The sequence below is a fragment of the Hippichthys cyanospilos genome, chromosome 16 (genome assembly GCF_059441005.1).
Source record: "Hippichthys cyanospilos isolate Australia breed blue-spotted pipefish chromosome 16, RoL_Hcya_1.0, whole genome shotgun sequence".
Lineage (NCBI taxonomy): Eukaryota > Metazoa > Chordata > Actinopteri > Syngnathiformes > Syngnathidae > Hippichthys > Hippichthys cyanospilos.
The window spans coordinates 8,807,900-8,821,501 of record NC_142384.1 but is presented as its reverse complement, the minus strand read 5'-3'; the positions used below and the strand labels follow the sequence as shown (position 1 = coordinate 8,821,501).

At 41.8% G+C, this 13,602-nt stretch overlaps 1 protein-coding gene across 4 annotated transcripts in view; it reads right to left on the bottom strand.

Moving 5' to 3' along the window:
* bahcc1a (BAH domain and coiled-coil containing 1a) overlaps nucleotides 1-13,602 on the bottom strand; it is a 75,429-nt gene that overhangs the window by 25,229 nt on the left and 36,598 nt on the right. For all 4 annotated transcript variants that reach the window (XM_088437398.1, XM_088437399.1, XM_088437400.1 and 1 more), the window contains exon 3: nucleotides 6,826-7,008. In XM_088437398.1, coding sequence (XP_088293524.1) covers nucleotides 6,826-7,008 — 183 coding nt within the window. The remainder of the gene's footprint in view (nucleotides 1-6,825; nucleotides 7,009-13,602) is intronic.

The following is a 13,602-nucleotide window of genomic DNA, read 5'->3' as shown; positions in this document are numbered from 1 at the left end:
CTAAGCGTGCCCTCGTTTTCAACGGGCAGAGCGGGAGGCAGAACTAAAAGAGCCCGGGGAGGGGATCTCCAGACGTTGGAAAGGTATTTCTCACAGCTTGGTGGCTTGGGAGGAAGTGAATGACAGGGACAAAGAAGGACATGAGGAAGGATGGCAAAAAGCAGAGCCTTAAACTTTTTTTTTTTTTTACAAATAAACACCTTAAATATAATTCATTAAAAAAAAACATAGTTTAAAATGAATTTCTATTCAAGCCACTTGTTTATATAGCAGCACCTCAACTAACAAGTGCCTCGACTCACGAGGCTTTCAAGAAGCCGTTTGAGTAATCTTAAAGGGGAAGTCACAAAAAGAAAATGACATCAGTGTTTCAGACCATTACTAGTAAATAAAACAACTCCAATCTGTGTAATCATTGATACCAATTACCAATACCACTGGGATTAATGATACATATTTCACGACAAAAAATACAAGTATTTTTTAAGGCAGAATTTAGCTCTGAAAACAGAATTTTTCCCTTTAAAACTGGAAGAAATTACTGACAGTTTTGTATATTTTTAAATTGTAGTTTCTGATTGGAAAAACACTACGAGCGGTAAGCCAATACTGGTATCGATCTCCGTCGAAAGTACCGATACCTTGAAATAAGGCTGGCACCGATACTCGCCTGGGGTCAGGCAACCACCAATCACGGCTCAGCTTGCAAGTTCATTACCAGAACCCTGAGAAATTATAATGTCATTTTCAAATGATGGCAAAATCCACCCTGCCCCCGATATATAAAAACGGGTGGATCTAAACTGACAAATGGGAGCAATTAATGTTGAACTTCAGTAGATCGTATTAAATTTAGATATGAAAAATTTTGCCTTCCATAAAGGCGACGATACGCTGATAAATAACGGAACCATAAAGGTCAATTGTTGATATACAGCGGAAGCATAAATTCTTCTTCTTGATGTATAGTGGAACCATAAAAGTTGATTGTCAATATACAACGCAATTATAAAAGTCAATTGTTCATGTATAATGGGACCATAGAGGTCAAAAACAATCTGCTCTGGGATGCTGGTCCACCTCCATTTTATTCACATTGCAGGATAATTTTGGAGAAGAATGGAGTCGCACATGAGAGTAACATGTTTTAGTAAGCCTTCATGTAGCTTTTGAACATTTCTAGCAGTCATACGTGTGAAAATCGGTTAAAGTTTTTGATGCATGTTTCACTGTGATTTTGGTGCATCCGTTTTCTTTGAATTTTGAGTTTCCACGATCTCATCGCTGTTTACTTCCGCTGCTTAGCAACGTCAGAACGCTTCAGGAAAGCTCCGCAACATTTGGGAGCGAGGGCACGGCGGAGCACGCCGGGCCGCCCGTCAGCCCGGCTAATTGAGGAAAAGTGACAGAAGCGTCAAGATGCAGAGAAGGGAGGAGAGAAAGATGAAAAATATTTTGGCGGAGGAGGGGCAACGCAGCGGTGCATCTCTCCAGGTCTGACTAATTGAAAGGAAGGGATGCGAACCAGCTCGGGAGATTGGAAGAATTAAAGAGGCAGGGGAGGAACAGAGGCGACACGAGGGGTGGCGGGGGGGTCGATTTGACATTTGAAATCCCACAAAAGGAGAAAGCCGGCTACTGCTCACAGAAGGGAAAGATGGACAAGTGAAGATAGGCTCGGAAAAGCGAAACAAACCAAAGTGGATTAGACAGGTGTGTGGAGTGTGTATCTGTGAAGAGAGTGGCGCTCGGATTATTGCCGGCAAAAATGAAGAGGTCGTTTGGATCCGATCCAGCTGGCCCGAAGCCTGCAAGGAACCCCCAATTTTGCCTTTGAGTCCGTCGTCAAACCAAATCTTTCAAAGGCATGCGTTGCTTCGTTTTGTGCCACGATCGCTCACTGCCAGATTTGTTTCTTTCTTTTCTCTACACACCTTTTACATTTGGACTTAAAAAGCAAATAAGAAAAACATAAAACAGTGCAAAACCGCTTCCACGCTTGGATTAGGATGGAAAACGTGCTGAATAAATCATGACATCAGCCCCGACGCGTTTTCCGTACTGAAGGGAAGAAAAAGAAACTGGTGACAAACTAAAAGATCAGATCTGAACGTTAAAACCAAAGCGTGCAGTAAATTCAAATGATTTATTTCACCCGCTACTTCTTCATAATTATTCCCATATTTGTCATCAGTGCGGCTTCATTTGATTAATAGAGCAAGCGCTTTTACAATGAGCTCAATATTAAGGCCTGCTATTGGCTGACGACCAGTCCGGGGAGTATCCCGCCTTCCGCCTAGAGTCAGTTGGGATCGGCTCCGGCTTACGCGCGACCCCGATGAGGACGAGCGCTCTAGAAATAACAGGATGAATATCGGCGATTTTCCATGGTTTTTGCGACGTGCAGGTAGAATATCAGGCAGGAAAACGCCGACAGTGTAGATGGGGGAAAAAAAAAAAACGCGACCAATATTTCAATTTCACCCTCTTTGCTCACACCCCTTTTGTGTTGAAAGTAAGGATACCGACCTTAGTTTTTGATACCGGGTACTCTTGGAGGCCACTGATACCTCATGAAACAAAATCTGATATAGATCAAACGCTCCTCGGCAATAGGTCCTTTTTTTGTTTTTGTCATTGTGTTTAAATGGATTTTTAAAGATCCAAAGCACTAAAATAGCAGCGATTTTCTAATGGAGATACATAAGACTCCTACAATTATCAGCAAATCTAATTGAATGCTCTTTAACGTCATTAAACTGACTTGGAACACAAAGCAACTTATTGCAAAATTATTTTATAGAGACTCTTTTGCAAAATATTATGTCTTCATTCTTACGTTTTATAATGATGCATTCTGATTAGTGACACGATTTTCCAGCAGACAAGCCAGAAATAAAACCACTCATATCACCCGATCTACGTTGCTGAATAAAATATACCTAGAGATACCGCTACAAATGTAGCAGTGTATTTTAAGTTTTTTGTTGTTGTTTTTTTTTTTTTTGCCCAGAAATGTTTTGACCTGATTAGGGGGTACTTAAAAATGTCTGAAAAAAATATTTCACATCAAAAAAAGGTTTAATTCGAACTACAGGAACTGGTTTTCTGTATCACTTAGTACTCAAAGGCAAACAAGAAAATATGCTAGTATTTCACTTATTTTGGGTAGCTTAATGAAGCCTTAAACTTATGTTCGCCCCCTGGTGGTTGGCTGACTGATTTTTTTTTAGAGTGCCCAATTCAACACATACAGCAGCAGAGTTCACATTTTACATGTAAATAATATATCAATGACAAGCCTGTTAACTGCGGCGAACCAAATTGTAATCATGATTTAAATTCGATGAATCGAGCAGCCCGGAGTAGCTTTTCTTCACGGAGATACTCATGCCTTGTCACTTTGTTGCAGGATTCGGCTGTTCAGTGCGAGCAATGTGAAGTATTCAGCTGAAAAGAAATTGTAATATGGCTTTTTTTGAGTGGGGGGGACCCCCTAATGTGAACACGAGCAATGAATCAAGCGGTCCGAGGTGCCTTCACTATAAATGACAATCTCTGCTCTCGCCGTTTTCTTTATTTATGTTCCTCACAACCACAACAAAGCAGTTGATGTCACAGTCCTCGGGCATATTTTATCGGCTGCGAAACCCCGCAAGCCAACTTCTGATTGGCGCAGCGTACTGTTTGAGGAATTGCGACCAGGAAAGATAAAGTTTATGTCATGTGTTCCATCTTGAATCACAAATTGGCTCCAATTCAAGAGACTCGACGCCTGCTTGGCGATTTTTCTATCGGCCTAAGCAACACACGCGCAAGACGTGTTCATAATTTTGTCATCTTTTATGCATCCTGGGTCCAGTCCACATTTCAAACTCACAAATATTCTGCATTGTATAACTTTTATTTCTTTGTGGCTCAGCAGGGTGGCACCCTAGCGCCATTCCGACGTTGCTGTTTTTAATAAACAGTTAATAAATCCACGCAGACACATTTGAGGTTCAAAAGAGTTTTCTCATACACATATGCATTTAATAAAATCCTATAACGTCTCTACATTTTGGATACACTTTATTTCGAGAGAAGACCAAACTAGAAATCATTTTCTGGCTCCTAATTTGAGCACCGGCATTGAGAAGCAAAAAGACAAGAGATTCAGGGAATATTATTAAAACGACACCCACGCCATTGCCTTTGGCGGTAGGGGTTCCGCGGATACCCGGAGAGAGGCGGCGTGATTGTGTGGTAATTGTTTCGCTCATTTTGACGACTTGCTTTTTATGCAAAACACGCAGAAAAGACAATATGCAATTATCTTGAGGAGAGAACAGTTGAATGCGGCTGATGAACAGTCTGGATTCAATCATACACTTAGTGCGATATATGCTATTAAACCGCAATACAGATAATGGCCTCCATTGCCTACCGAGTAATAATCCTGCTCGTAATCACCGCCATTACTTTTATTAGGCTTGGCATTATCATCATCTCTCTTATTAATATTAGTCTACTTTTCCACAAGAATCAAATATCTTGGAAAAATCATGCAGAGGAAAGAAAAAGTTCACCATTTTAGTTTTAAAAAGCTTTGTGTGGTAAAGTTGCTCTGGCTAAGTACAGAATGACAATAACTTTAATACACACGTGTTCACAAACGCAGTGTATTTACATGTTAAATTCCTTGTGAGAGACTTTATTGGGAATGTGATTTAAAAATGTCGAAGTTCAAATTTGTCTTGAAAAGATACGTCTGTTTTCTCAGGAACTATCGAGGGACTACTTGGCGCTAAGCTAGCTAATTGCGGCTAAATGCTGTCCTTCCGTGGGGAAGTTCTCCTCTAAATCACTAAGCTACGTTTCTGACAAGTATCATTATCTCAAAGAGTCGCTAATTATATTATATGATACGCCAACAGAAAACTAGGAAAAGACGGACTAGCCATGCTAACCGCTAAGCTAATGTGAGATGTGGAGTCGCGAAATACCACAGGAAATGTTTGACTGACATCTGGCTGGAACTGCATTATAGCAAAAAAAAAATAAATAATCGAGCACAAAAGGAAAGATGGGCCAATAAATTATTGGTCTAGAAATAAAACAATTTATCAGCTACACTGCAAGCCAAATATCTGATAAGAGGAAATGAGTCAGGAGAAGCTTATAAGATCTCTCTTTTTTTTTTTTTTTTCAGTTGTTCCAGAGTACAACTCTTGCGTAGTCACCAATATCGTTACCAAGACAGTGCCTATACGACTAGTATCTTAGTAATTTCCGGAAAAAAAAAAAAAAAAAACATTGACAACTGATCATTTTCAAGATATATATTCTAATATACAATTTTGCCTTTGAACTTGATAGCCAAAAAGCATAAAAAAAAAAAAAACACTAGGAGACTAAAAGTTACTACAGATTGTCAAAACGTGTAGAGGTTAAAAACGGCACAGTGTGTTCATTATAATTCATTTAATACGACTTGAAAGATGACATCTCTGCAGTGCTGTCTTCTTTTTGTTTTAGCTTATTCATGTGCTTTATACTGATACTTGGTATTGGCATTCACCCGTCCTTATATTGTATATTGGAATATTAACAAAAATGTTACTTCCATTTTTGTATTTTTTACACTTATGTTTGTATCAGCATATATACAGTACATTTACCTATTTGTATTTTAGGCCATATCGCCCAACCTGAACCCTGACTCACCCAAAGTCTGCTGGGATAGTCCCAAACCACCTCACCCACAATCCCGAGGGTAGATCTTATAAAACTGGGTGGATGGATGAGAACTTTCTGAGAACTCCTTCACATCTGCGTCGCATGGAGGCAACCGACTTCTGAGGTAAGTAGAGTAAAAGCTATTATAAGGATTTGGAGCCCTACTCACTTTGTTAAGCACGCTGCTATTACTGTATACCAAACACAAACGTACATGTCGCTGATGTGGGCTGCCGCTAATCAGCGACCACGCCTCCCCACTTCTGAGTAATTAAATATAATTAAAAGAAAGATGACAGAAATACTACTGTCGCAGACTATGCGCAAGTAAGTTTCTCCATGATCACATAATTGACAACAGATTTGGTGACTATGTAGTAGTCATTGGAAGGCAATAGCCAAAAAAATAAATGAAAATAAACAGGGAGCAACAGATCACAGAAGGGTACCAGTTCCTTTTTGTGATGTACGGCTAAAACAAAAAGACCCCGAAAATATTAAAACGGGGAAGAACAGACCCTTAATCCTTCCTCTGCACATTTATAGTTCAGGGTGCATACATAGTTCAATATATTTAACTTTTACTAGACAGCGGGTTTATACACTCGCAATTCAAATAAATCGACCCGAGTCCTCCCTAGAGACTCCGCCGTAGTGAAAAATTAGAATTCCCAGAACACTCGAGCGGTGTTCTCCGCAAAGCATGTGTTTTCATTCGCCCGACTTCGCACGTGCGACATGTGCGCGACCCGGTTTCGTCTTTTTGATGCCGAGCGTTGGGAGCGTCACCAGGCAAACCTTTTTACTGGCCCGAATTTACGAGCGCTGTTCCAGAGGCGTTCCGGCTGACGCGCTGCGAGTACCGCAAGGTTCCCTGGCTGAACTTTTGACTCCGGTGTCCCCGGCCAGAAACTTGTGGCACGAGTGTTCCGTCCCAAACACACTGGGCCTGAGTCCTATTTCGGTGCCTCTATAAAAGGGCGGGAGCGGGCCCGATTACAAGACGTACTTCGTTTTGGGAAAAAAAAGTAAGCCCGGCCTAAAAATAAAGAACAATGGTACTCAAGTAGGATTGAGGTTGGTGGGGCGTGTGCGCTCATGAGATACCTTCATGCGAATGCGAGAACCAGATTTGCGATGCGCTGGAATGGGGTCCGCCCCGGAAGGAGGGCGAGGAAGGCGAGGAGGGCGGCCGGGAATGGTGAGACGGGTGGGAAGGGGGCGAGCCCAGGCTGCTGGCCAGAAAGGTCCCCATGAAAGAGGCGGAGGAATTTCCCATCAATCCACTGCCTGGATAAAGGAGACAAAACAGAGTCTTTGATTTGTGGTCATTCGGCGAACCGAGCAAGAAACATCTGACAAAATGGAAGAGGAAACTAATGGCTTGATCATATATGGGCATGTGAAACAGGAAAGCGGATATATAAAAGGACGGTGCTGCTTTGAGATTTGCCCCGTACTGTAATAAAAAACAAACTGTATTTTTCTAACTATAAGGCGCACCAACAAAATTTTAACAAATGATTTTTGGCGTGTATAGGCAGGACCCGAACATAAGACACGTGTTGTAATATCTGATATTCAAACAGAGAGATGGTACGTGGACCTTTTTTGTTTATTTGAAACAGGTTTTTTATTTCCAAAAAGTCCAGTTCTAGAAACATCATACCTTCAACACAGACTGAACATGCCTGCATGTTTAGAAATAAGAGCAGCACCAATACATTTTCAACATAATACTAACACACTCAGCTTGTTAGAATACTGCACCAACAAAACAGTAATGTGGTGTGTTTTTCTAGTGTTTGATTGTTAGTATAAATTAAAAAAAAAAATAAATAAAACGAACCAAACCAAATCTACAGAAGCCAGGCATTTTTAAGAACTGATCCAACTGAATTAGGTCTTGTTTTGGAAAGAACAATTCATTATATCTGTCACGGCATTAAAAAAAAAGCATTGGATACCTGCAGAAACACTTAAAATCTCACATACCCCTAAGGTGTCATCACGTACCCCAATTTTGAGAACCACCTCTCTGGTAAATAACACAACAAACCCCAAAATAGAAAACCTAACTTAAAAAAAAATAGCGAAACATGACAAGCTAACCGCAGTTAGCAAAGCACGCTAAATGGTAGCCTACTGAACGACAACTCAAAACCTCAAGAAAGGCAGGTAGTGCCAAGGTGAGAAATTTGATTGGCCACTTCTACGCTTGTCGGGACAACGAAACCGTACTTCCTTGAGACCAATCCTCATCTCGACAGGCCTTTGTCGCCAAAGTCATTCAATGAAACACAAACATAGGTGACTTTTTTTTGGTCGACCATTTGTCCGGAAATACAGTCACTGAAATAAAATGCTTCACGTACTGTAGATTGAGAATCTGACTGGCTTCCAAGGCGTAATAATTAAGCGTGGCAGATTTGAATGCTGCCCTGGGGAGAGGGGTGAATGAGCGCAGCACAATGCGTGTGTGTGTGAGTGTGTGTGTGTGTGTGCGTGTGTGTGCGTGCGACCAGAGCGTAACACTCTCATGCGCGCTGACACAAGAGTCGTGGTCCTCGCTCCCCTCGCTCCGCCTCTCCCTGCGGGCGCGCAGAGGTCTCATCTCACAGCTGAGCACACACTTTTCCAGGCTCGCTCCCTCTTGCTCTCACACACTTTCGCCTCTGTTCCACACCCCCCCCCCCCTCCCCTCCTCTCCCATTCCCTCCATTATCTCTCACTGCTCTGTTCCACTTCTCTCATCTTTCAATTTCACAGCGGGAATCAAGACAATCCCACCCTTTTCTTTTTTTTTTTAAGTTAAATTTAGACATTTTTCTTGGTCCCATCTCAATAAGCAGAAATACACTTGCGGTGGAACATAATAAGCATTCCCGTCTCTTCGAGCCCAAGTTATGTCATCTGAAAGTCGACTATGCCTCGGTGAAAGCAATTCCCAAAATAGAAATTAGGTTCATGTAAGAGATCTGAATGCGCTAAAATACATCAGTTGCCATGACTTTCACTAAACTGGATAGAAATGCTCATCAAAATAGCTTAAATCTTTATACTCTACAACCTAATACAGAAATAAAAAGGATCGCGAAGCCCTTGGATCTTCTTTATGGAGTCGGAACTCTACATTCAAGCTTTGTTCTTAAAAACATAATTTCTCATAACGTGCTTTTTCTTTCATTGTATTACATGAAAAATATTGTGCTGAATTTACATTTATTTCCTCAAGTGGCTGCATGACTTCATATGATACATTTTTTTAAATAGATGTATGGCCTACTTAAAAAAATTACATTAAAATTCAGCAAATAATGTTTATTCAATTATTTTATCAAGTGGTTGCACGAAAAAAAAAAATCAGAATCTATATATTGTTTTTTAAGTAGTTCGGGTATGTCCCAATTTTTTCTCTGAGAGCCGCTTATAAAAAAAGACATATGAGCTGTACATACAGTTTCATTTTTTTTAACTTACTAATTAAACTGTGATTTTTAATCAAGCAAGTAATTGCACATTGCCTATATAATGTAGATTCAAAAAAATCAACTTCAAGGCTTTCTAGTAATTCTTTTAGTGTCAAGCGTTATCGGAAAGCAAACCTCTAGAGGGCCAATGTATTTAACGTTCTCACTAATCTTTCAAGGCCGACAGAATGCTGTGTGCTGTGTCTATGTAAAAATGAGTGCTGCCATACGAAAAATTGACTTCCATTCTTTCATTAGAATTGATAGAGGTAATAGCTGCGTTTTAAGTGTGGAAATACTGACACCCAGTGCTCAATTGGCTTATATTAGGTAAGCATTAGTCAAGGGTGTCAGCTGCCCTCCGTAAAAAAAACTATTTGACGAGAATTTTATTATTATTACAATATTAAAAGAGCAGAATTCTCGTCCATGACACTGAAAGAGTTAAAGGGCAAAGCATTACCTTATCTTACTCTCCTTATGCTGTCTTCCATCAAACATTTTCATTTCTTTTTTGAATGGGATAGTGGGGCATGTTAAAATATAATTTCAGTGTACGGCATGGGCCGCTAAAATGTGGATGGCCGGCCGCAAGTGGCCCCCAGGCCGTAGTTTGAACACTCCTGAAGTAGATGCCTTGGCTACTACACAAGGAATTTGCTCAATTTTCTTTTGTCAGGTGGTTGCGCGGAATAAAATCAACAGAATGCAAACAGGCTTCTATCATAAAATAAATGCACCTGGATTCAGATTTTATTTCATGCGACATCATTTTTTGCAGTGTGTTAGCCTTTCTTTTCTTTCCGTTTTCCCAATCAAACCTTTTTCAGCGGCAGTTGCTTGTTTTCCGGAGCACTAGGGTTTATTCTAGACCGCCGGATTTGATTTTCTCCCTGCCAAAACCTAACTGCAATACTCCGTCTCCATAATCATAAAGGTTAACAATGTCGCGAGTGTCTTGATGCTCATTTTTACGAAATGCAAAGTCAATCCCGAGAGCATGAAAATAAAAACATGAAGGGCCTCATCAGGCCTTCCTTTTCGCTCAATTGCTTTCTCCTCTGTTGCTCCTGCTTAACAATGACATCAGAGCTCTTGTTCCGCTGCTGAGAAATGACTACTATCACCCAGTCCCTTACGTCTCTGACGCTTAGCATCGCATTAGGCCTTGTTCGCCGCCGTAATGATTGCACCAGCTAAGAAATCCGTCCCCGCCGCCGAAACTGTGTGTTTAACAAGACCGCGATGAGTAATTGACCATTTGTAAGAATGCCGAACACGGACGCTACTGTGCGGCTGATTGTCTATTATGCATTGCTGGGAAAACACACTCATTAAGCAATGCTTAAATTGCTTTGCCATTATTTGCCCACTACCCCCACGCGAGTCGCACGACCGTGAAGTGTCATGCTTATGTATGAAGACAGCACTTATGCGCGCGCGCCCGTGCTGCGGAACCCGAGCGGACGGCTTCACACCAATCCACAATTTGCGTTGTGCTCCATCTCATTTCCATGGAAAGTAACGCACACGAATCTGAATCTCAATTAAAATCTCAATTCAATTGCATTCAAAACGAAGCATTATTTGCCCCCGGGGAACAATTCAACAATCTCCCGGAAATTCAAGTAATGGCTTTTTAATACATGTATTTATGGAACATTCTTGGTTTGGTTTCCTGGCAAGGACAGGAGAAATTCCATGTTTAAATCCCTATCCAATACTGTGTTTTAGGAAAAAAACACTGCAAAAGAGAGGCTTTCACACAGACAGACGCATAAATGAAACATTATCAAACGTCTATTGTGAGAGAAACGACACCAGGGAATCATTTGGAAAGGAAATTCTGTTAATTAAAATTAAAGTTGGCATGGTGATTCCAAAAGTCATTTTTTTAGCATGTTTTAGCATTTTTTATCACAAAATCTTTTTTTCTTTTTTGCTTTTAATGTTAATGTATAGTGTACTGGATACTGTACTTTTACTTACTACTTCATGTATTAAAATGGAGACCTACCTACAGCAACGAGGCAACTTGTTTGTGCAGTCAAAGTGGAGTCAGTGCGGTGAGAGGTGTGTGCAGCTCCCACTAGGAATGAACTCGCTATCAGCAAACAGAAAGCTAGCATAATAGGAATCCAGAGTACACCATGGGCATATCGTTTTAAGTTAATTAAGTTTCATGCTGTTTCTTTAGTTTCCAAATCTTGGCACTATTCTATCTTAGTATTTCATTTAAATAGAGATGTATTCTATTTGTAAAGGAAAACAGAGATCTTCCCAGCAAAAGACTTCCCAAATTTTCCTTCCCAAAGATTCCCAAATTTTGCAAAAATTGCATTCTCCACTGTAAATTTTAGGTGAAACGAGTGTCTTGTGTGAAAAGTCACTTTCCCTTCATTTTGAAAAAAATAAAAATAAAAATTCTAGCTTTGATACTTCAACCAAGGTGGCGCACATAGCAAAATATTTTCTTAGCTTTGGTACTTCACCCAAGGTGAAATATTGGTGCATATAGAAGATGAATGAATGGACCCAAATTAACTTCTGGCTGTGGCTTTCCTGTGTGGAGTTTGCATGTTCTCCCCATGCCCATGTGGTTTTTCTCCGGGTATTCCGGTTTCCTCCCACAATCCCCCCAAAAACTTGTAGGTAGGTACAGTATGTTGGGACACTTCAAATTGCCCTTAGGTGTGTTTCTGGTCAAATGGTCGTTCTTCGTATGCCCTGTGATTGGATGGCAACCGGTTCAGGGTGTACCAAGCACAATGTCCACAGATAAGCATCAGCAAGCCCACAATCCGTGTGAGGAGACATACATAAATGGATGGATGGATGGATGGACGGACGGACTTGTTCACGTTTCGGTTCAAGTTTTATCCAGAATAAATCTCGAAAAATGAACGCACTACAGAAAAGGGGCTACCATTTTATCATTATTTTGCGGCATGCTGGAATCGGTGTCGAATTGACGGGAGGCATTATGGGGCGGCCTGCTGACAATGTCGTAGCCTTTCTGCTTTGTACCCCCACCTTATCGTCCCCATCTCTGGTGCCACCTCAAATCACCCGAGTGCCTGCGGTAAAGCCCTGTCACGGCTCCAAAGAAGACGGGGTGGGGTTTGAGGACAGTGGGGGATGGATTCTTGCCAGCACACTTGGCAGGCACACATCCAGCCCGCGTCATTCAGACACCCACAACTCCTGTACCACGCTGCCATCTACCATATATACACTATCCTGCCCTGTTTTCTGCTCATTCCCCCTGGAGGTAGCCAAACCGAGCCTCCTCAGTGCCTCCGGCTCACATAAATCAGCTAATCCTCTTGCATTATTAACGGCGTCGCCCCGGAGAGGAAGACGGGGTTAGAAAGACATCGGGAGTGACAGCGAGGCCTTTTTGCGCGGAGCAATGGAGAAAGGTGCGAGGATCACAAGGGAGAAAACATGGAAAAGGAGGGTCTGGATGTCAACCGCGGAGACATTTGGTGAAGAGCGGTACCTGACGAAAAATCTCGCAGGCGACAACGCGGCTCAGTTTCTCAAAAGGGCCAGGGCAGACCTTGCAATAATCCAATTTGTGTTGTGACATCATCCTCAAATCAAAGGAGGTCCATGTTGTGCTCTTCTTGAATCCTCCTCATTTTCCCTTTGAGTGGTCTCAGGTCTGCTTTTGTCAGTGACAAAATGAAGCGTAACGTATCGTCGTCGTGAAAATGGTTGTGAGCAACTAAAAACGGGGGTTATTGGAGGTCATCAGAACATCGTTAACTCTCTACATCTGCTTTCCACATCAGCTTAGTAATGAGCCCGCCGACACCGAGCCAGCTCCCCGTTCCATCTATTTTGAGCTCCAGTTCTTGAGTGGTGCCAGCGGTGCACTTGTATAGGCACTGATTCGGTGCTCATCCCTCACAGCCATGGAGATTAATCCCATTTGGGAATTAAAGGAGAAAGGAGCATTTTATGGACCGCATACAACTCCCTGTCTCAGCGATGCTCGATCGAACGTGCACCACAAACGTCTGGAGGTGTTGACTGGAGGTATCGGGACAATGAAGCTCAGTTTGTTCCCAACAGCAGCATCACACATATTCATAAGGAGATGGACCGGAGGCCCCCATGGACAGCTCGGAGTGAGCAGCAGGCAGGGAGGGATAAAGGCCCCGTTGTCATGGGAACAAAAGAGAACTAGAGCTTGAGGCAAGGAGACTGAATGCTCGCCATTAAAGCAGCAGAAGGGTGATGCATTTGGTCAATGTGATTCCCACCTTAAAAATGCACCAAGAAGACCCTCAAAGCTTGTATACTTATCTTTGAAATTTAATCCAGTCGCGGGGCTTCAGGAACAAAGACGATCCCGTTTGGGTCACTAATCTTCTGCGGTGAGCATTTTCACCCATTAATTGGGGAG